The sequence below is a fragment of the Nasonia vitripennis genome, chromosome 5, assembly GCF_009193385.2.
Source record: "Nasonia vitripennis strain AsymCx chromosome 5, Nvit_psr_1.1, whole genome shotgun sequence".
In the NCBI taxonomy this organism is placed as follows: Eukaryota; Metazoa; Arthropoda; class Insecta; order Hymenoptera; family Pteromalidae; genus Nasonia; species Nasonia vitripennis.
Window position 1 is genome coordinate 24,347,736 of NC_045761.1, and position 18,915 is coordinate 24,366,650.

Consider the following 18,915-nt stretch of genomic DNA (forward strand, 5'->3'; position numbering starts at 1 on the left):
ATTAGCTCGCGGTGACTATGAATTTTTTAAGGGATCGAAACTCCAGTGGAAATAGTACTTACGCCACCTATATACTCGCGAGCTGCGAGAAAACAGGGCCAATCCAAAACTATATAGGTATACCAACTCGAATCTCACATATATATCGGGGATTTTAAGCTGCGTATACCACTTATCTCTGCAGCCCGTTCGTTCCCTATCTTATCGATCCCCGCACGTATATACCAACCGAGCACAGCGCTGTCGACGTTACCAACACATATACCCGCGCATATTGTATATCTCCTCGCGCCCTATCTCTGCTCCCGGTGCCAGGCGCGTCTCGTGTGTCCGTCCGTCCAAGAGATGTGTGCGTTCGGCTCCTTGTCCGCGCAAATGTGCCGCCGGATTTGCGGTTAGAGTAGCGCGGCGCGCGCCTTTTTGCCAAAAACACCATAGCTCGATTCATGTGCACTCGAGGTTTCTCTTCCGCATATTTGCGCCAACTTGTCGTTGCATAATAATCGAACTGCAGTGCGGAAGGAGGCTGTGTACAGTAGCTCGCGAACACGCGGAGCCTTATTCTCCGCACAGGTAAGTAAGTGCGCGCATTGCAGCAAGTGTCTATTCTTTTTGCGAGAGGCGGCTACCTCGCGCGCGCTCGCGGCGTCTCGCGATTTGCTGCAGAGGTTTTTCGTTGTTCGGATCGAGGATGAAGGTTGGGTTATAAGTATACGTTCTTTCGGGAAAGGGAAACGCGAGTTAAAAGCGTGGGAAATATGCTCGAGGGATCGTTGGGAGGTTTATAGATACTCGTGCAGGGGAGAGATTTGTTTGTGTGTCTTGTGGGAAGACAGTGTGGAGATTGTTTTGTAAACAGTGAAGGTGATACTTGGGTGTTGAGTTTCAGAGGCTTTTATTCTAATTGGAGGCAGGTGAGGCCAGGGAAGGGAATAATTGGAGTTTTGAGATAAGCCACTTGCTGCGTAGTTTTGTAGTTGGTAGCTTGATGAGCTTGCGATGCCAGCTTTGATGTAAATTCATTTTTTTTAATGCAGAGAACCAAGTCACTTGGTTCGTAAGCAGTCATGACTAAGGGTAAACTAGTCGCTCGCTCCATCAACAACATGAGGTCGGAAGGGATGACTCTCAAAATGGAATGCGTGGACGAGCCCCTAAGCTCGTGTCAAAAGGCAGCTAGGATCAAACTCAAAGAGGAATGTGATAAGGTATGCCCGTTGTGAGACTTTGATTTTATATTTCAAATGTAACAGAATTTTTCATCTTCGACTGTCTTTTTCCGCAGGTTACCAAAATGCTGGAATCCCTTGTGAAAGAGCATGGAGGAAAATTAATATGCCAAGCTGGTGTTGTCAACGCCTATCAATACCAACTGTGAGTCTGACAGTTTACTGATAACGTCAAAGAAATTCTTGATTATAAATCTGCATTGTCTGATTCTACTTTTCAGGCCTAGTAGTGCTCCTCCCACATCAGCTGTGGTCAAACCAAATTCTCAAGCTCAAGTTATCGGAGTTGTAAGTTAGACTCGTATACTTAACGTAGAATAATGTTCCAGATTACTGATTTATGCATTCAATTTGTAGAATCAAAGTGGCAACACAAATAATCAAACAATAAAGTTGAATATGCTAAATAGTACAACCCCTCAAGGAAATATTCAGCTCGTTATGGATCCACGCATGGGTGTCATTCTTGGAACTGTTGCTCCACAGCAAGGTACAGGATTATAAGAGCTACATAAGAAAAATATCTTGTACATGGAAATCGGATTGACATTTATGATTCTTAATATTCAGGTGGGGTTGCTGCACCAGCATCTATGATTTCAAAAATTACCAATACAACAGCCACAACGATGAGCACTATGACAACCTCTTCACCTGCAGTTGCTCCAATCACTCCAGTACCTCAACAACCTTCAATTGACAACTCCAATACGGTAATTAAATTAGATATTTTGCTGTTACCACTTGTTGACAGATCCAACATTTTTTATTAATGTGACATTTAAATTTTAGTATAAACTTACGAGATCGGGACGCAAAACGAAAGTTCTTCAAATACAACAGCCAGACATAATAGAAGAAGTAGTATGTATTAAAATTTTTATTAAAAAAAAAATAATTTTTTTTTCATGTTTTTAATTGTAATTTTTTGTACAGCCTCCCCCAGCTCCTCAACCTATAAAAAGAACGCCAAAGCCTACCGGAGCCACTCACGTGGTTCAACCAAGTAAGAAAAATAATATTCAGACGAAAATAATAAGGAAAAACTTTATTTTTATTTATTGAATATTCTTCTTGCAGCTTCGACTACACCGCAAGGTGTTACGAATCTCAGAATAAAAACTCTACCCAAACAAAATGCACAGGGTCATGTTTTGGGTAGACCATCGGAGCAAACGAGTATAGGGGGTATAGTTATTGGTAACAAAATAGCAGGTAAAAGAAAACGATGATCTTTTCTTGATTTAAAGACTGATTAGGATTGTGAATATGAATCGAAGTTACAATCTTACGAATCTTCTAGCTGGAGAAATAATTGACGAGACAAAAAAAAGCCTTCCGGATGGAAGAGAAGTCACTTTTAATAAAATGAACGGTGGTCGAACATATCCGTCCCTAGTCGTAGTTGCTAGACCGAATCTCAAAACTAAAAACATCACTACACAAGTGGTTCAAAAGGAGCGAGCAGAATTAGGTTTGTAAAATATGACATCATCCCATACCATCCAACATTTTGAATGCCAAATATTACTTGTGTATCTTTTTACAGATATTAAGGTAAAGGGCGTGCTGATGTACGCAGCAACCAAGTTCACGGAATGGCTAATTCAGCAAGGCCTTGTACGAGCTGAGCAGTATTGCGATAAGCATCCGGGTCAGAAACTCAAACTCGGCATGTACAGCGATGCAGGTACTTTTCCCTGCTCTGGTGGTTACGTATGGATCTCCTCTTGCTGTCCCGAGCGCTTTGTCTCCGTTTTCTCAGGGTCAATATTCCAAAGCGCGCCTCACTCGCCTACTATTTTACTGAAGCTCATCTACCACTGGTCCTGCCAGACAAATGTGCAGAACGTCATATCATGGGTAAAGGTGACAAATTATTATGTGAAGACTTTCTACGCGATGCTTAGAAGCGTCTGCACTGCAGCTATTTCTGAGAAATGTAAGAAAATGGGTGGAAAGAACTCGATGATACAAGTTGGAGTTATCAGTTTGGGTACTACCTCGCAAGATGGACACTTGAGACAGGTAAGGACATTTTCGTTCTACTCGTCAATTTTGTAATTCTATTTTATAATTAATTTTTCCGTATAAAAACGTTATAGGTCAAAGTAGAAGTTTTGGGTATTCTCGACCCAGAAACTTTAGAACTTAGGTTACGAGCCTGCGAGCCAGTTCAAGACGGCGACAGATCCTATAAGCGACGATTCAATAACATTTTACATCCATTGGCGGATTGGGTACACAAGGACTCGAAGATCCTGACGGATTTCACAGTAGACAAGGGCACCTTATTTGAGATGGGTTTCCACAACGTAACGCAGTCAGCCTTTAGCGATCAGAATCCGCGAAATCTGACCAGCAACTTTCACATTATGGAGTACCTGAGAAAGATCGTGCCCCGGATGTTCCAGAATACTTTGAGTTTGCTTAGTCGACCTATGATTCAACAGTTTTTGGACGAGCTTGTATGGCGAGAGATGTTTGGAACAACTGCTTTGAGGGCATTTGAGAATATTATTACCCATATTTCTGAACAAACCAAATATGATCCTGGTAAGTTTTTAACATTTATTTTTTAATCTGTTGGATCATCTGTACTAACCACTGGATAACTTCACAGACAACAATTTCCTGGAGCGTTTGACGAAAATTGCCGCTAATCCTTTCGCCGACTGGTCGTACCTACATGTCAGCGCGTCTTCGGGCAGCGTCCCAGCTCCGGTTGCGCATCCGGTAGCTCCAATGGTGTCAATACCAAAGGATCCAGCTATTCAGTCTAGTATCGAAGGACCGATAGTGGACTTAGAAGCGACACAACGTCCAGGTCCGAAACGCAATCGTAAAAGACCCATATCTGCGGTGAGTCCCGAGACCGTCGACAGGACCATGTCGACACCTGAACCCAAGATTCCGCGAGATTCACGCCCTGAGCACGTACCATTGCAAGAATTTTACTATGCCACAATGCAACCGGATAAATTGTCAGCTAATGGAAAGGAAAACAAGATTACGTTTACTTTTAAGGTGAGTTACATAATTTAGCTATATTTTATGATCTATAAATAAATTTAAAAAAATCTGTATCTATAAATTATTATATTACAGTGTTTCTTATGTACGACGGTAATGCACTCCAACACGGAAATCATGGAGCACATGGTCAGTCACGTACCGCCTCTAGTGCCAGGTCAGTCGGATTCGCCCGTCTGCCGTTACTGCTGTACTGCTTTCTCTTCAAAGCACCAGATGAACGTTCACGTTACCGAGGCTCATAGCAAGTTCGGTAACTCAGATAGTGACATGCTCGTGTGCGCAATTTGTGAGCAAAAGTTCGGTACGTTTAGTAAAAAAAAAAAAAAAATTACCACTTTCAATAATATCCATTGAACGATCACCAATGCTCGCTTTATTTCCATTAAAAACTTGTAGGTAGCAACGGTCTCTTGATAAACCATTTGTCGACGATGCACTACCCCTCGGAGATGCCGTACCGTTGCGAAAGCTGCGGTTATCGTACGTCAAGCCATAAGGACGTAATTGACCATTACTACACTTGCCACGAAAAGAGCGACGGTCTGCAATGTCCCTACTGCCTTAAAGTCATTCAGTTTGTGACGGGGGTAAATGGCCAGCCGAGCTCTTCGAGCATACACGCTTACCTCATGCACATGCAGCGGCACATCGTTCGCCGCGAAGAAAAGCTTAACAAGTGCCCGAGATGCTGCCTTTGGTTCAATCAGATGAGCTCGCTGAAGTCGCATGTCGAACTTCATACTCAAGCTCTAGGGCCAGGTAGGTTCAACAAAAAATTGCATTAAAAAATTCGTGATACAAGCTTTTTACCACGATTTACGAATGTGTATATTTTTTAGGAGTTGTCCCTTACACTGGAAACGACAGTACTGTAACAGTTGCCAGGTCACGCAATGCAGTGAAACGTTATATATTTGACGATTACGCGCATGAGATAACGCCTACTGAGAGGGTAAAAAGGTGGATGACCGGTCCTATCAGACTTCACGTACCCACAGGGAGAAGTTGTCAAGAGTGCGAGGAAGACTTGGATATGAGAGATCATTATCCGTAAGTATTTAAAACAATTATTATAATTGATTGTTTTGCAAAGTAATAATGATTTATCTTGTATTTATCGCTTTTTAGTGGTGAGCTCAAGTGCCAGAAATGTCGTTACGTTACCTGTTGCTGGCGTGCCTATAAAGAGCATCAGCGACAAATCCATAACGAAAGACCGATGACTAGTGTCATCGTACCTTCACCTCTGGTTAATATACCTCTAGAAAAGGAAATGCAGTGTACCTGTGGATTCTCTACTGCCGACGGAAATGCGCTAGGTAAGTAATCTTTAAATTAGCGATCTCGTGAAAACCACATACCCATATTCCATTGCGCGTATCATTAAAACATTACTTTTATTTTGTAGCTACACATCTTGTGAAATGTAGAAAGCGTACAGCTTTTCCTGCAGAAGAAACTCGACCAGGAATGTTAGATAGTTTGGGCCTCGTTCCGAAACCAACATTAGAGGTTCATTAACAGTACTAACTTTGATAAATAGTCGTATAGTTTTTAAGTACTTTTTCGTCATGCATTTTGGACCTGAAGCCTGTTTTTCCATTTTTTAAATACATTTATTTTAAAAGCTTTAATTTGTCTTTGTATTGGCTTTTATAATTTTGTTTTCGTTTTTGGTTCGACTTTTTAGGATGAAAAAGATAACTCAGATGAACGTTCAAACTCAATTTCTATTACAAAAACCTCAAGACTCTCTCACGTAGTTAACAACAGGGAAGGCGAAAAGACATCAAGGAACAAATAACGTAAAATGGATAATAAAATACTCTTATAATATATTTAAGGAAACAAAGCATCCAGCTTTTAAGATAGAAGCTTGTCTCGAGCAATGAGGCTGCTAGTGAGAAAACATGCATTTTAGGCATGTGAGAATTTCAAACGTATGTGTTTTGTTTACGTGTATAAGTAAAAGAGAACGTTTTTTATAAAGAACCGATATAAGACAAAAGAAAATATCTTTTCTTCACAAATTCATTGGCAATAACATGCCTGCGGTATTGATATTAATAATAAGAAAATTGCAAATCAAATCAAAGAAAAAGTGTCAACTTTGTATTCGTCGCTGATCTTTACTCAAAAAGTTTTATATATATATATATATATAATATATAAAAAGTATACAATTGTACGTAGCAACTATTTTATTACAAGTGTGATTCGATCCTTTTAGACTTAATTTAAAATTTCAATTGGAATTTTTCGAGACAAAATCATTGTGAAAACAAATTTGAACTATAAAACATTCCTCAAAATTTGTGAACTTTTATGTATGAAAACTTGGAAAACTAATGATGAATACAATAATGAGAAGTAAGAACTGACTTTATTACTTTTATCTCAATATGGAGAGCTTTCCTTAATTCTTAACATTTTACTATCATTAATTCTTACAGCAATTTCTTTGAAGTGTTCGAAGGTTGATTTTCAAAATTGGCATATGATATACTTCTAGTACTTTCGATAAAGAATTATTAATAATCTCCGTGGTAAATATAAATACTAAACAATGAATTCATACGTCGCTTGTAAATCCCATCTTTTTTATCACTCCTATATTGACGTACGTCGAGAATCATCGATAAATCCAGTTCTTAAATAAAAAAAAAAATTAAGAGCAACATTTTTTTCTTTGTCAAAGAAACTAATCATCGTTACGGTAGCGTAAGTGTAACAACGTCCGCAAACAAGGGAAGCTGTATATTGCCCCCGATAAATCAAAACAAAGCCCTCCAATTCCCTCAGAGGCTCAACGCGCAGACTCCAGCGACTTCATCTTCGCATCCGATATCCAGATCAACCCACAGAATCGGATACCAGACAGAAGTTTCCCGAAGTAGCCTGTCCGCTCCAGAAAGCCCGCGCCTCCGGCTGTAAATCCCGCGCGCGACTTACTCAGCGCCAACTTCACAGAGCTTATGTCGCAAACTCGCAACTCGCGCACGCGATTGGTCGCCGGTCAGCTCTCAACTCGCGCACACGCAGACAGTTTCACCGCTCAGTAACGTATCGTCCACCGCTCGACGAAGACGTAATTATCGCTCGCGCGAAAAACACCTGATACACATTTTTTACCCGTGGATTGTTCGACCGTACAAGTACAGCACAACGTCGTTCTCGTGATCCAAGTGATTGGAAGTTTTAGTGGTAAGCAGAGTATCGTCGAAGAGGAGTGTGCTCGAAGAAGAAGGAGCAGAGACACGAGGTAAAGACCGCTGTCTTCCGAGGAAAGAGAGAGAGAGAGACGGCGGTAGAGCCGTTCGCAATGCATGTCTGTGTGCGGTACATATAACAGCACACGTATATATGTCTACATATATATCGATTGTCACTATTTCCAGAAGCTACCCGATGACGCATCCGCCCCGTCCTCGGGGTTCTCGCGCGTACTCTGATCCTTTATTCCGCCCTTAAATGTGTGTAGGTATAGAGTAGAACACAGTGTAACGCTATAACGTGTCCCTTGAACTCATTCATCCTTCGCTTGTCCCAGTGGGTTACTTCGCGATGTCACGCCCACAGCGCTTTTTATTTTCGCGACGCTTATAAGTATGCGAATTTCAGCAGCTCTGACGACGACCGTGACACGTTTTTCCCCTCATTTTTTCGACCTCCTCTTTGTTTACGCTGTTTCCGGGCGGCGGAGAGGATTTATACGACGTGTGAGTGTGCTGTATATACCTAGACGTAAAAGTCGAGCGGAACTCGTGCACCGCGCGATTCTCGCTCGGGTTATTTCGTCAGCTCGTGCAAGCTGGGTATTCCCCGCCGTAATCGGTACTTTCTTTTGATTCCTTTTCGAGTACCTACTCGTGGATTTATCCCCTGTAAAATTTTTCGATTCCCGAGTGATACAAGTTTGTATACACAAGTTTTCTGTCGCTGTGTAGGTGCACGTTCGTGATGAAACGTCGGGGGGAAATTAATAATTCATACGCGGGTAAACGCTCGATGCGAAAAAATGTAGTTCAGCAGTGAGCCGTCGGTTGATGTAAGCGGATGTTTCTCGCGTGTTGATAAACAAAGCCTGTTCTGCGATTTTTTCGACGCGCGTAAAATTCTATTTCGAGTTTTACCAAAGTTAGTAAACAAAATATTCTCCGTATCGGCACAGTAACGAAGCGGTGCACTGACTGAAAATCCCTTTTGTCAGCTGCGCATAGAGATACGTATATAATATTGAGATGGGGAGCACTTCTAGAAGAGAGCCGAGTTCAGTGTACCAAAAGTCTATTAATGTGAGGTTATTCTAAAAAGACTATGGGCTGAGCGAAACTCGAATGATCCAGGTCATTCACTGCTATGCAGTTTCATTTATTTTCCTCTAGAAGTAAAGCTCAGTTTTTATGACTGGTTTATTGTACTGATTGCTAAACTCATTACGAACCGTGAGTCATCTTTCATTTCCAATGCAAGGAACGTTTGCTTATCTATATCCAATTAAAACACGCGGTAAAATCAATGCGCCTTCGTCTATAAAAATACAACACGCGCTTCTCTATTATTGGCCGTTGAAGAAAATCTTCAGGGAGATCAGAATAGAACAATTGTTCCTCGCGGACAGTCTAATAACAACACGTGCAGCGCCTCTTGACACTAATTCCAAAAACTGAAAACGCTCATTAAATTTCCCGTCGTCGTCGTCGTCGTCGAGTTGACTAACGTATAGATGCGCGTTATCTCTCTCCTGACAAATTGTACGTAACGATGTGAACCATGTCCTCGTACATACACGTATATAGGTACTCGTCGCCCGCGCCATTTTAACGTTCGAGTACCTACGTACATCACACGTGTGTAATAACCGCGACTTGCGTTAATTTACTTAACGTCAGCCGCACTGAAGAATACGTCTGCGCAACACACACACATTGTATAAAATATTACTATTCTCAGAGCGTTTGGAGGCTGACTTTTTGTAAAAACGGTTCGTAATGACCGTTCGGCGTTATCGATGTCATGTCGGTCATACGATTGTTTACTGCGAAGATAAACTTTTTAGAGGAAAATCGCTCGATATTCGTCGTGTCGCGCGTGCCGCGATCGAGCTTTTAACGATATTAACTCCGCGTTCGAATTTCTCTGTTTGCTGACTCGGTGTATTTTTTCTGCGAAAATTGGCCCTTGTGTTCGTTATATCGGGTAAACGAAGCTAAAGAATTTTCAGCAATACGCACGCGGATAAAGGTTTTCAGTTGGAAATCAATAACTCGATCGCATAGAGAATATTCGAAAAAAAGAATCGAGCTGCTCATCCTCGTTTTACACATCTATAGAGGTATACAACGCTTTGCATAGACACGCAGAGTTGACTCACAACTTCTGGAAAGTGTCATCGTGCAGCGGAGAAGATAAGATTCGCCGCGACTCATTGTCTTATCGCATTAAATAAAAAGTTATTATACCTGACGCGGTGGCCCAACATTCGGTCAGGTTTATCGCGTTATAAGCCGTATACGAGGATAAGCGTAGAATGTTCGATGTAAAAGATAGAGAGAGAGAGAGAGAGAGAGAGAGAGAGAGAGAGAGAGAGAGAGAGAGAGAGAGAGAGAGAGAGATAGAGAGAGAGATAGAGAGAGAGCAGGCTTTGCTACCCTCTCCATCAATTATGCAGCGAGAAACAACACACGAGCTTCGCTTATGCTTTTCCTCCCCCTCCCCCGTCACATGCTTTACACACCTTAATTAGACGAGTGTTTTCATCCGGGATGCTAGCACGTGACGATTTTTTTTTCTATTCATCGCTGTTTTTTACCTATTAGTAATATCCGCTGTAATGTGTTGTCTTGTGTCATGCTTATTCGTCGGTTTGAAGTGAAAATGACCTTGAGCTTGTGGCAGTAGGGTATTGATTTTTGAAAGCTCAGATTGCGTCTCTCATTCTTATGATTAGTGTTATATGGAAATGCCGATTCGCGACGAGAGACGAGGGAATAAACGCGAATGGAGAGGCAAAAAAGTTCGAAATCCTGCATCGTATTATGCATGTGTTTCTAGACGTCGAATTGCCTGGCAATTATTGACATGCAACGCGTGTGCAACATGTAGATAGGAGCAAAACCTTCTAGAATATGAGATTGCTATTGATGTTTTAATGGTGACTTCAAGAAACGGAGCATTCTACAAATAGAATAAATTTGACGTAAATTTTCGCGATAATAAATAACACTTTGCTTGGATGTTTACTTTTATGCAAAGTTGCCTCGTAATCGAATTAACAAAGTTTAATTTCAGTTAAAAGGAATTTATCGAATTTTCCTTTGCTGATATTTATCTCTGTCAATCGAAGTAAAATGTGTGACATCATGTTTGTGCAGAGGCATATACTGTTAAATTGATTAGAAGATTAACATAAGCTTTTGGTGTCAATATACAAAACTTAATCTTGTACATTGTATATAAGCAATTATTCTTTTTTTTTGCAAGTGTTTATCATATGCAATTTTCTATTTTTAATCTAATTTTTACCTGTAAATTCTCTGTTCATGAATGATGACTCAGTGTTTGAGATATATGTACAGCTTTTAAATAATATACAGCTTATCAATAAGACAATATTGTATTTTTAGAAATGATTCAAGCTCTAACACTTGTGACTTATTGGTCTGCTTATTTTCTTCTAATAGTTTTTATCACTGTAAAATTAACGTGTTATATAAATTTGTTGAATTGCAGTTTTAAAGCAGTAATACTTTATACTATGGACACTTGGAATTGCCATCACATCTTTATGTTTTAGATTAAAATCACAGCAGCACCTGAGCGCTCAGCCACTGCACAATGTTAAATTATACAGAGAGATTAGATGTTTGATGTTAAAGTTAGGGCTGAGCATTATTACGGCTTTTAAAGAAAATAAAAATATTCTTGTTTGATACTATTGTTAAAAACTTATTATTGTTTGAAATGTTCTTCAAAATTTATTTTGTTAGCTATTGATTGGTTGCCTATGGCTTTTTATCTACTTTACACAACGAATTTTCTCTTAATATTTACATGTTGTAACTATTTAAATGTTATACTGGTTTATCCAATTATTTATATTAATTGCTAGGCATGTTTTCCGTAATTTTAACACAAAATTGTTTAAAAATTGATAAACTTATTTATTTACTTATCACTTATTTCTGCTATGTATTATATTATTTCTTGTTTGCTCAGCCCGATTTTCATGTTAAAACACTGCATAATTATGGTGCAGAGCATTAATCGTTACCATTCATACATTTTTAAGTGCAGATGAGCGTACTTGTACTCCTGTGCTAATATTAAGTTCTTTTTCAGCTAGAGAAAGATGACTACCTGGCAGAACAATCCTGGTGGAGGTTACTACCCTGGCCAACAAGGTTTTCATCTTACATATTTCTTCGATATTTGCACTAACAAAAATTAGTTCATTATTGTCAAGCTATTTTTCTAAAAAATTAGAGAGTATTTCTATAGAAATCATTGCTAAAGTGTGCGCGCAAATCATCTGTAGTGTAATACTCCAATCAAATCATTTCAAATCATAATTATCAAATGCAGTATTTAATTTTGCTCTCATTCATAGGGTATCCAGGCTACCCAGGAGGAAATCCAGGTTATCCAGGAGGTGAACAGGGCTATCCAGGAGGAAATCCAGGCTATCCTCAACCCGGTTTTCAACCACCACCTTACCCAGGTGCACCGCCACCAGGTACATTTTTTCATTCTACCAAAACTTTAATCCTCAAATTTTTAGTATAATTTTATATTTTCAATTTCTTCTACAGCTCCAGGCTTTGTACCACCACCAATACACGCACCACCACCAGGCATGTATGGAACAAATTACAACGAAGAGGATGGGGAGGTCAAGGGGTTCAGCTTTAATGATACCACAATACGACAAGCATTTATAAGGTGAATTCAATACTAAAACTCAAATCCTTGAGCAAAAAAATACTCAATTCTAATTTCTTTTTTCTTTCTTATTCACAGAAAAGTGTATTCAATATTGCTGCTGCAACTGCTGATCACTTTTGGAGTTGTTGCATTATTTACTTTTAGTCATAATGCAAAGGAATTTGCAGCTAAGAATGTATCTGTCATGTACATATGTATGGCTATTACATTTGGCTTGCTCATAGCCATGGCATGTTGCACCAGTGTGCGTCGCAAGGCTCCCATGAACTTCATCTTTCTATTTATTTTTACTCTTGCTGAAAGTGTTATGCTAGGTTTCGTTTCTAGCCAACATGACGAGGGCTCTGTAAGTATAGCTGTCCATGCTTGTTTTTAAACGACTATATAATTTTGACTAATTTTTTTATTTTCATCTTTACAGGTTATACTTGCAGTTGGAATTACAGCTTTTATTTGCTTTGCTTTGACTTTGTTTTCATTCCAAACTAAAATCGATTTCACTGGAGCTGGAACGTACCTTTTCATTGCCGCCTTATGCCTTATGCTTTTCGGTTTCATTGCAATTTTCTGGCACGGCAGGACTGTAATTCTAGTCTACAGTTGCCTTGGAGCCCTTCTCTTTTCGTTTTATCTGGTATATGATACACAACTGATGCTGGGTGGCAAGCACAAGTATTCATTGTCTCCTGAAGAGTACATCTTTGCTGCACTTAACCTGTACCTAGACATCGTCAACATCTTTATTTACATCTTAAGCATCATCGGCGCTTCCCGAGATTAAGTAGATTCACCTGATAATTGGGGAGACAAATTCAAGATTGAGAATCGACAGATCAAGCAACTCGTGTAGTAAAGGTGTGTCGAATATGTCGTCAAGTGTCCTGGTTAGAAAACTTTATCAATTAACTATTCAAGGGATATTTGTTACCGCAAACATTTTTTTTGACGATTAGTATGATCTAATAATTTATATCCAACTTTTTGCTATATTTTTCAATATCTCTGCTATAAGTAATAAGCGATAAAATACTAATATTCATCTTATTTTATTTAATGTTTTCATAGTTGTATGTGAAAACATTGAATTTTTTTGAATATTTCTCGTTTTTACATCAATTAATCCAAACATCGTTTTTTTTTAAGTTTTCATTTAACATCTAATACGTTTTCTTTCTTTTAGTAACGAACGTTACATTAAAATATCAAAATACACCAAAAAAATTAATAAGTTACATTAGTTTAGGTTTTCATTTAGATTTTGATGAATTATTTATAAAATGATTCTAAGGTGGCATAAAAGTTGTTGATAATTTACAAATTTATACTATTCTTATTATTTATAAACCTATATTATTTAATTTCTAACCAGGCTTTAGGTTGATAGTGGAACCCATTTCGATTCGTTTTTTAGGCACTTTCAAATGAATTTGTCAAAGTATTTGATCATTATTAAAATAGTAATTGAAACCAGATAAATAATTTTCAAGTGGGCAATAAATATGGATAAAAAAATTAAGGTAAAATTTAATTAATTAATGATGATTAATTTTAATAGTATTTTAGAAAAGTTCTGAAAGTGTACTGCTTGTTGCAAACTGAACTGATAATAATTAACAAATCATTTAAAATAAAAGACGAAAATTGTTTGTGCCTATACAGAATCGTTGACATTAATGCTTGGAAATTGCATAACTACATGATCGCTTTTGTCTATTATTCCAAAAACGTAGCTTTATGTACTATTGAGTATGAAAACTAATCTAAAGTTGTATGATATACGTTCAAATGAATGTTATAAGCGTGATTATCATTCCTAGCAGAAAAATCGTAACTATTAGTGTTCCTATTACATATTGTACATCCTTGTTTACTTTTCTTGTTTACCATAATTTGTTAATACATGCATTGCTACATGTTTCATTAATATTTCATAATATATACAAATATACTATGTAGTGTATTTATATATGACACATGTGATTATTAACATGTGAAGTATTTTATTCACATATATTGATACTTATTGTATATTGTATATTTAACGATTTCAGACACGTTTATATACTGTATGTGACTATCAAATCTGTTCTGGCATAATAATATAAGTATATTTATTTTTTTTTTCTCATATTTGACACGATTTAATAATTATTTTATTTAATAAAAACCACATTGTGTAATTTTTTTGTCACCGGCGATTCCTTTTTATAGTGTAAAATACAATGTTATTTGTATCATAGAATCTATATATAAATATATTTTGTATTACAATCAAAATGAGCTGTAGTTTGAAAAAAAAACGTGTAATTTTCACTCTGAACTTGATTATATTATATAATATATATTATACGTAAAACATACTATCTTTCGTTACTTTGAAAAAATATCCCTATGATGTTGAAGTAATAATCTCATAGCACGATATCTTTACAATGTAATAATTGGTATTTATTAATTCAAAATGTGAAAAATAACGAAATAATTTCCAAAGTAACGAAAGGTCTTATTGGTTTAAAAAATATGGTGATAAGAATAAAGAACCAGTATTTGAATAAAAAATAAACGATACACCAGATTTCTGAAATTTCACTTTATTATGCACGTTGAAAAACAGGCGCGAGCGAAGGCTCAATTTTTAAAAAAATATTCATCAATCGATCCGTCCTTCCAGCGAAGGATCGCACCTTATCGAGTGCATTGTGGTATTGCAAATTGTCAATAATACAAAATACAAATTATATTAATGTAAAAAAGGCTTGAGCTTCACCTTTGTCGACAATTGACGCTGTCCACACCAACGATTTTTATTGCTTCGCGTCGCGTACTGTATCGCGTAAAAAAATATATATAAAAGACAGATTTTACGAATAAATAAGTAAATAAATAAATTATACAGATACGCCTTGACGCGTTTTATAAGCGAACGGGTTTGCGCAGAAGTTGGTGTATAGATGAAGACTGTTTACCGTTAATTTTCAGTAATAAAACGCCTTTGTTGAGAAAAGAAACATCTGCGAGTTAATTTATTATTAAACTGCACCATCTTATTTTATACTTTCTTTTTTTTATAATATATATACCTAATAGTTATACGTCTAATAAAACGTTTGTGTAATATGCTTATAAAGGTCTTGCCCCTCTTGTATTTATTTTATCATTTATTTATAAAAGATGGTTAATTGTGATTGCATCATACGAACAAGTTTTTACTTTAAATTTGTAAAGTTATGTTTCTTATCATGTCAGTAACATGATACTTGTGAAAAATTTTCTGGACTTGTTAAAAATATATCAAATTTTTTTCAAATAAATTACTTTATGAAATATTTGATCACTTTTCGATGATTATTTTGCAATGTACATTCACTTTGTACAACGAATTAATTCGCTGAAAAGGTGCTTTCTTGAAAACCGAGAATATTAAAATTAAGTATAGTTGCAGCAATGTAATCATAAATTAAAACAATTAGTGATCGTAATTTTTGCAGGTAAAGCATCACAGAAATCACAATAGAATTCAAGTTTTCTTTATGACAACAGTCTTGTCAAGAGGTAGAAAAACACGACTACACATTTGCTATGTAACCACCCGTTATAAAAACGCTACTTTCTTGTAGTGAAGGTGTAAGACGAGGAGAAGAGAAAAAAACAGTTACTATTCGTTATATGTATATAAGAAGGCTATCTAACGCGACAATCTCACGGACGCTTCAGCAGTGGAAAAGAGTATATGTACTACATATATATTCTTTCGATCTATTTTCGTTTGTTCACGTAGTGATCAGTTACAACAATGTACAGTAAGCAATTACATCGTGCGATTACGCGTTTACTAAAGCTAACAACCGCGTAGGATTATAATTTAATTTTGCAGGAAAAAACTTTATGTACGATACACGCTCGTGGATCGATTTTTATAATAGAATGCAAAGAATTAATCTTCTGCTTGGTAGACTCAATGTGTCATAGTTTTTCTTTCTTTTTTACTAGAAAGTAAAATCATTTTCATAAGTTATTTAATAGTTTTTAAAATCACAAAATCGGAGTGGAGCATATATTGTAAATCATCTATGACAATGATTTTGGTTTCTAAAACAAAAATTAAATACGTCCTGTGCAGGAACGATCGATATAAACTAGAACCTAAAAACGATTACGTAATACCGATATTCTATCATCATATACGTAAACATATGAATCACCGCTCAGAAATAAAATAATTAATTTTCTAGAATTACTAAGCATAAAATATTACACAAAAAATGAATTAACTACTATCCACGGTCAATGCGTGCATCACCTCACAACCACTGAACTTATTTAATTTAATGTTCGCCAGAAATGGCCCATTTTCCCGGGAAAGATCTCGTTTGCGAATATTGCATACAGCCGGAGAAAGCAGCTATAGGAGAGAAAAGATAAACGAAAAGAAAAATGGCGTGCGAGCGTAGGAGTGTTGGTGTTTCATTTTGTGTTTCTGTTCGTGTGTGGCGTTTATACGTGCTGATTATTTTTTTCTTCCTCTTGTAAAAAAGAGGATAGATCAGATCAGAACGGCCGATTGTAAGGACGATTCAACAGCATCGGCTGGAAGTTCGCTCGACTCTTCGATCTACGGTTACACGGTCAGGCGCATCCTGCGGCTCTTTGCCGTGGGTCTTGTCAAGAATGGCCTCCGCAAGTTCGCGGAACGCACGGTCGATGTTGATGTTGGCCTTCGCCGACGTCTCCATGAATCTTATGCCGTGCTCTCTGGCTATCTGTAAACAGATGGAGTACGGGCGTAATTAACATAATCGACAAAAAAGAGAGGGAAAATTGATTGACAGAAATTTAGTATCCTCTCTGTAGCTATTGATGTACAGTGGAATACTTACTGCTTCACCTCTTTCAGTACTGACTTCACGCCTATCTTCCATATCACTTTTGTTTCCCAAAATCATTTTTTCCACATTTTCGTTTGCATGCTGTAAAATAGTATAAGTATTATTTTTGCTCCTCAAAGATCAATAAATTGATGTTAATAAATAATTTTGAATGAAAAAGCACATACCTCATCAATATTCCTCAACCAATTAACTATATTCTCAAATGTTTTTTCATTTGTTATATCATACACTAGCATTATACCCATTGCACCTCTGTAGTAGGATGTTGTGATAGTGTGGAATCTTTCCTGTCCAGCTGTGTCCCTGAAATAAAATCATGCCCATAAATACCACAATTTACAGTTTAAAATTATTTGCTGTTAGAAATTTTGAAGTGTTGACTTAATCTTACCATATTTGAAGCTTGATCTTCTTTCCTCTTAATTCCACAGTTTTTATTTTGAAGTCTATGCCTGGAACAGTTAAAAGCTGTTGAAACTACTTTATCATCACTTAAAAACTAACCATACTATACATAAGTATATCCCTATATATATGCAACTGCAGATAAGAAACAAATGATTGCTTAATTTATGAACTTGTTAATAAACATCACTCTTAATCACCATCATATACTAATTTATTGTTTAAATAACAACAGGTTCAATGCCCAAAATCTGATAGAAGTTAATATCATTGAATTAAAATAGGCCGTCTATGATTCAAAACGACCAAAGCGGTTCTCCATTATTTTGATTAAAAACTTTCCAGGCTTGAAACGTCATCACTTCTCGGCAGGAAAAAGCGAATCAAAAAAGGACTCGATGACTATTAGTCATCCAATCGCGGCACTATCTCCGAGCAAATATTTAAAAGTATATTACGAAACCCAAAATCCGCGACTCGTCAGTTGTTGACCTTTATTAAAGTAAATAAATCGCTCCAACGAACACCCTAAATTTTCCATAAACAAAATACCCTTAAAAAGTTAAAGCTTAACAAGTCGAAATCTTTACGTTAACACGAGACGCAAAAATAAACGAACGAGCAATCGGCACTTGTGCCTATATCTCCGCGTAAAAATAGCTCCGGCGACTGATATGAAAAAACTTGCTCCAAAAGGAAAAGAACACCTCGGGGCCTGACCTAACCTCTCGGAGTAGGCCATTTAAAAACGAGAGCTCCCGGGCGATGTGTTTATCCGCGAAAAAACGGCCCAAAGAAGCCAAGCCGTGAGTAATGCGAAGTTGGAGTTTAAAAATAAACGCACACCGTGTATACCCACGTAACGTCACGTAGAGTGATACTCCTTGCACACACACGAATCATGACTTTCTCATGAACGTTGTACGATTAATCGGGAAATCTCACCTATGGTGGATATGAAGGTGGTGGAGAAGGCGTCGTCGGAAAAACGGAAGAGGATGCATGTCTTGCCGACGCCGCTGTCGCCGATGAGCAGCAGCTTGAACAGCAGGTCGTACGTCTTCTTCGCCATTGTGTCTTCTTCTCTCGCACTTAGCTAAGTATACACTGGAACTGGATTGCAAGTATTGCACGACGCGACGACGACGACGACCCGGGGACGGACGTGTGCGATATTGCAGAGGCTTTGAAAAACGTATATAGCTCAAGAGGAGGGGGGGGGGATAGAGAGAGAGAGAGGAGAGACACACACGCACGGCTCGCGACTGCGACGAGAACGGGGAACTATAACCGTCGCTAGCCTATTTCCTCTGATGCACCACTGCCAGAAATTTAGAACTACCAGGGGAGTGCAACTTTAGATCAAAGAAGTGGCAACTGACCAGTATATACGATCGTGCAGTTACACATTA

The 18,915-nt window shown here is 37.7% G+C and overlaps 3 protein-coding genes across 5 annotated transcripts; 2 read left to right on the plus strand and 1 right to left on the minus strand.

Annotated features, from left to right (window-relative positions):
- The first annotated feature begins 306 nt into the window (after positions 1 to 306).
- On the plus strand, positions 307 to 6,557 carry LOC100123061. 2 transcript variants are annotated; one of them, XM_016985654.3, is made up of 19 exons: positions 307 to 573; positions 1,038 to 1,208; positions 1,286 to 1,374; positions 1,451 to 1,517; positions 1,587 to 1,719; positions 1,800 to 1,942; positions 2,022 to 2,093; positions 2,166 to 2,235; positions 2,310 to 2,444; positions 2,533 to 2,703; positions 2,779 to 3,257; positions 3,335 to 3,785; positions 3,853 to 4,256; positions 4,338 to 4,566; positions 4,662 to 5,024; positions 5,105 to 5,315; positions 5,394 to 5,584; positions 5,674 to 5,777; positions 5,956 to 6,557. In XM_016985654.3, the coding sequence occupies exons 2-19, from the start codon at positions 1,068 to 1,070 to the stop codon at positions 6,067 to 6,069; spliced, it is 3,567 nt and encodes a 1,188-aa protein (XP_016841143.1). In that variant the 5' UTR covers positions 307 to 573; positions 1,038 to 1,067; the 3' UTR covers positions 6,070 to 6,557. The 2 variants fall into 2 exon arrangements, with proteins under 2 accessions (XP_016841143.1, XP_016841144.1); XM_016985655.3 differs by lacking the exon at positions 307 to 573 and adding an exon at positions 672 to 914.
- Positions 6,558 to 7,304: 747 nt separating this feature from the next.
- LOC100123052 (protein lifeguard 1) lies at positions 7,305 to 15,217 on the plus strand. Of its 2 annotated transcripts, XM_001606608.6 has the most exons (6): positions 7,305 to 7,527; positions 11,607 to 11,668; positions 11,875 to 12,000; positions 12,077 to 12,206; positions 12,285 to 12,555; positions 12,631 to 15,217. In XM_001606608.6, exons 2-6 carry the CDS (start codon positions 11,617 to 11,619, stop codon positions 12,988 to 12,990), a joined length of 939 nt encoding a protein of 312 aa, XP_001606658.1. In that variant the 5' UTR covers positions 7,305 to 7,527; positions 11,607 to 11,616; the 3' UTR covers positions 12,991 to 15,217. The 2 variants fall into 2 exon arrangements, with proteins under 2 accessions (XP_001606658.1, XP_008207146.1); XM_008208924.4 differs by lacking the exon at positions 11,607 to 11,668 and having other exon boundaries at positions 7,308 to 7,527.
- LOC100123040 (ras-related protein Rab-10) lies at positions 14,785 to 18,893 on the minus strand. The gene is made up of 5 exons (XM_001606594.6): positions 18,449 to 18,893; positions 17,490 to 17,550; positions 17,263 to 17,401; positions 17,087 to 17,176; positions 14,785 to 16,969 (listed from the first exon to the last, which is right to left on the minus strand). The coding sequence occupies exons 1-5, from the start codon at positions 18,573 to 18,575 to the stop codon at positions 16,784 to 16,786; spliced, it is 603 nt and encodes a 200-aa protein (XP_001606644.2). The 5' UTR covers positions 18,576 to 18,893; the 3' UTR covers positions 14,785 to 16,783.
- Between the last annotated feature and the right edge of the window lie 22 nt (positions 18,894 to 18,915).

Bases quoted from the DNA above. Each gene is read 5' to 3' on its own strand.
- LOC100123061 (XM_016985654.3), top strand. From the start codon at position 1,068: ATGACTAAGGGTAAACTAGTCGCTCGCTCCATCAACAACATGAGGTCG. The intron at 1,720-1,799 runs GTACAGGATTAT...CTTAATATTCAG, and splicing joins AACTGTTGCTCCACAGCAAG to GTGGGGTTGCTGCACCAGCA. The intron at 4,257-4,337 runs GTGAGTTACATA...ATTATATTACAG, and splicing joins AGATTACGTTTACTTTTAAG to TGTTTCTTATGTACGACGGT.
- LOC100123052 (XM_001606608.6), top strand. From the start codon at position 11,617: ATGACTACCTGGCAGAACAATCCTGGTGGAGGTTACTACCCTGGCCAA. The intron at 12,001-12,076 runs GTACATTTTTTC...TTTCTTCTACAG, and splicing joins CCCAGGTGCACCGCCACCAG to CTCCAGGCTTTGTACCACCA. The intron at 12,207-12,284 runs GTGAATTCAATA...TCTTATTCACAG, and splicing joins ATACGACAAGCATTTATAAG to AAAAGTGTATTCAATATTGC.
- LOC100123040 (XM_001606594.6), bottom strand. From the start codon at position 18,575: ATGGCGAAGAAGACGTACGACCTGCTGTTCAAGCTGCTGCTCATCGGC. The intron at 17,551-18,448 runs GTGAGATTTCCC...TAACTGTTCCAG, and splicing joins CACCTTCATATCCACCATAG to GCATAGACTTCAAAATAAAA. The intron at 17,402-17,489 runs GTAAGATTAAGT...ATTTTATTTCAG, and splicing joins AAGATCAAGCTTCAAATATG to GGACACAGCTGGACAGGAAA.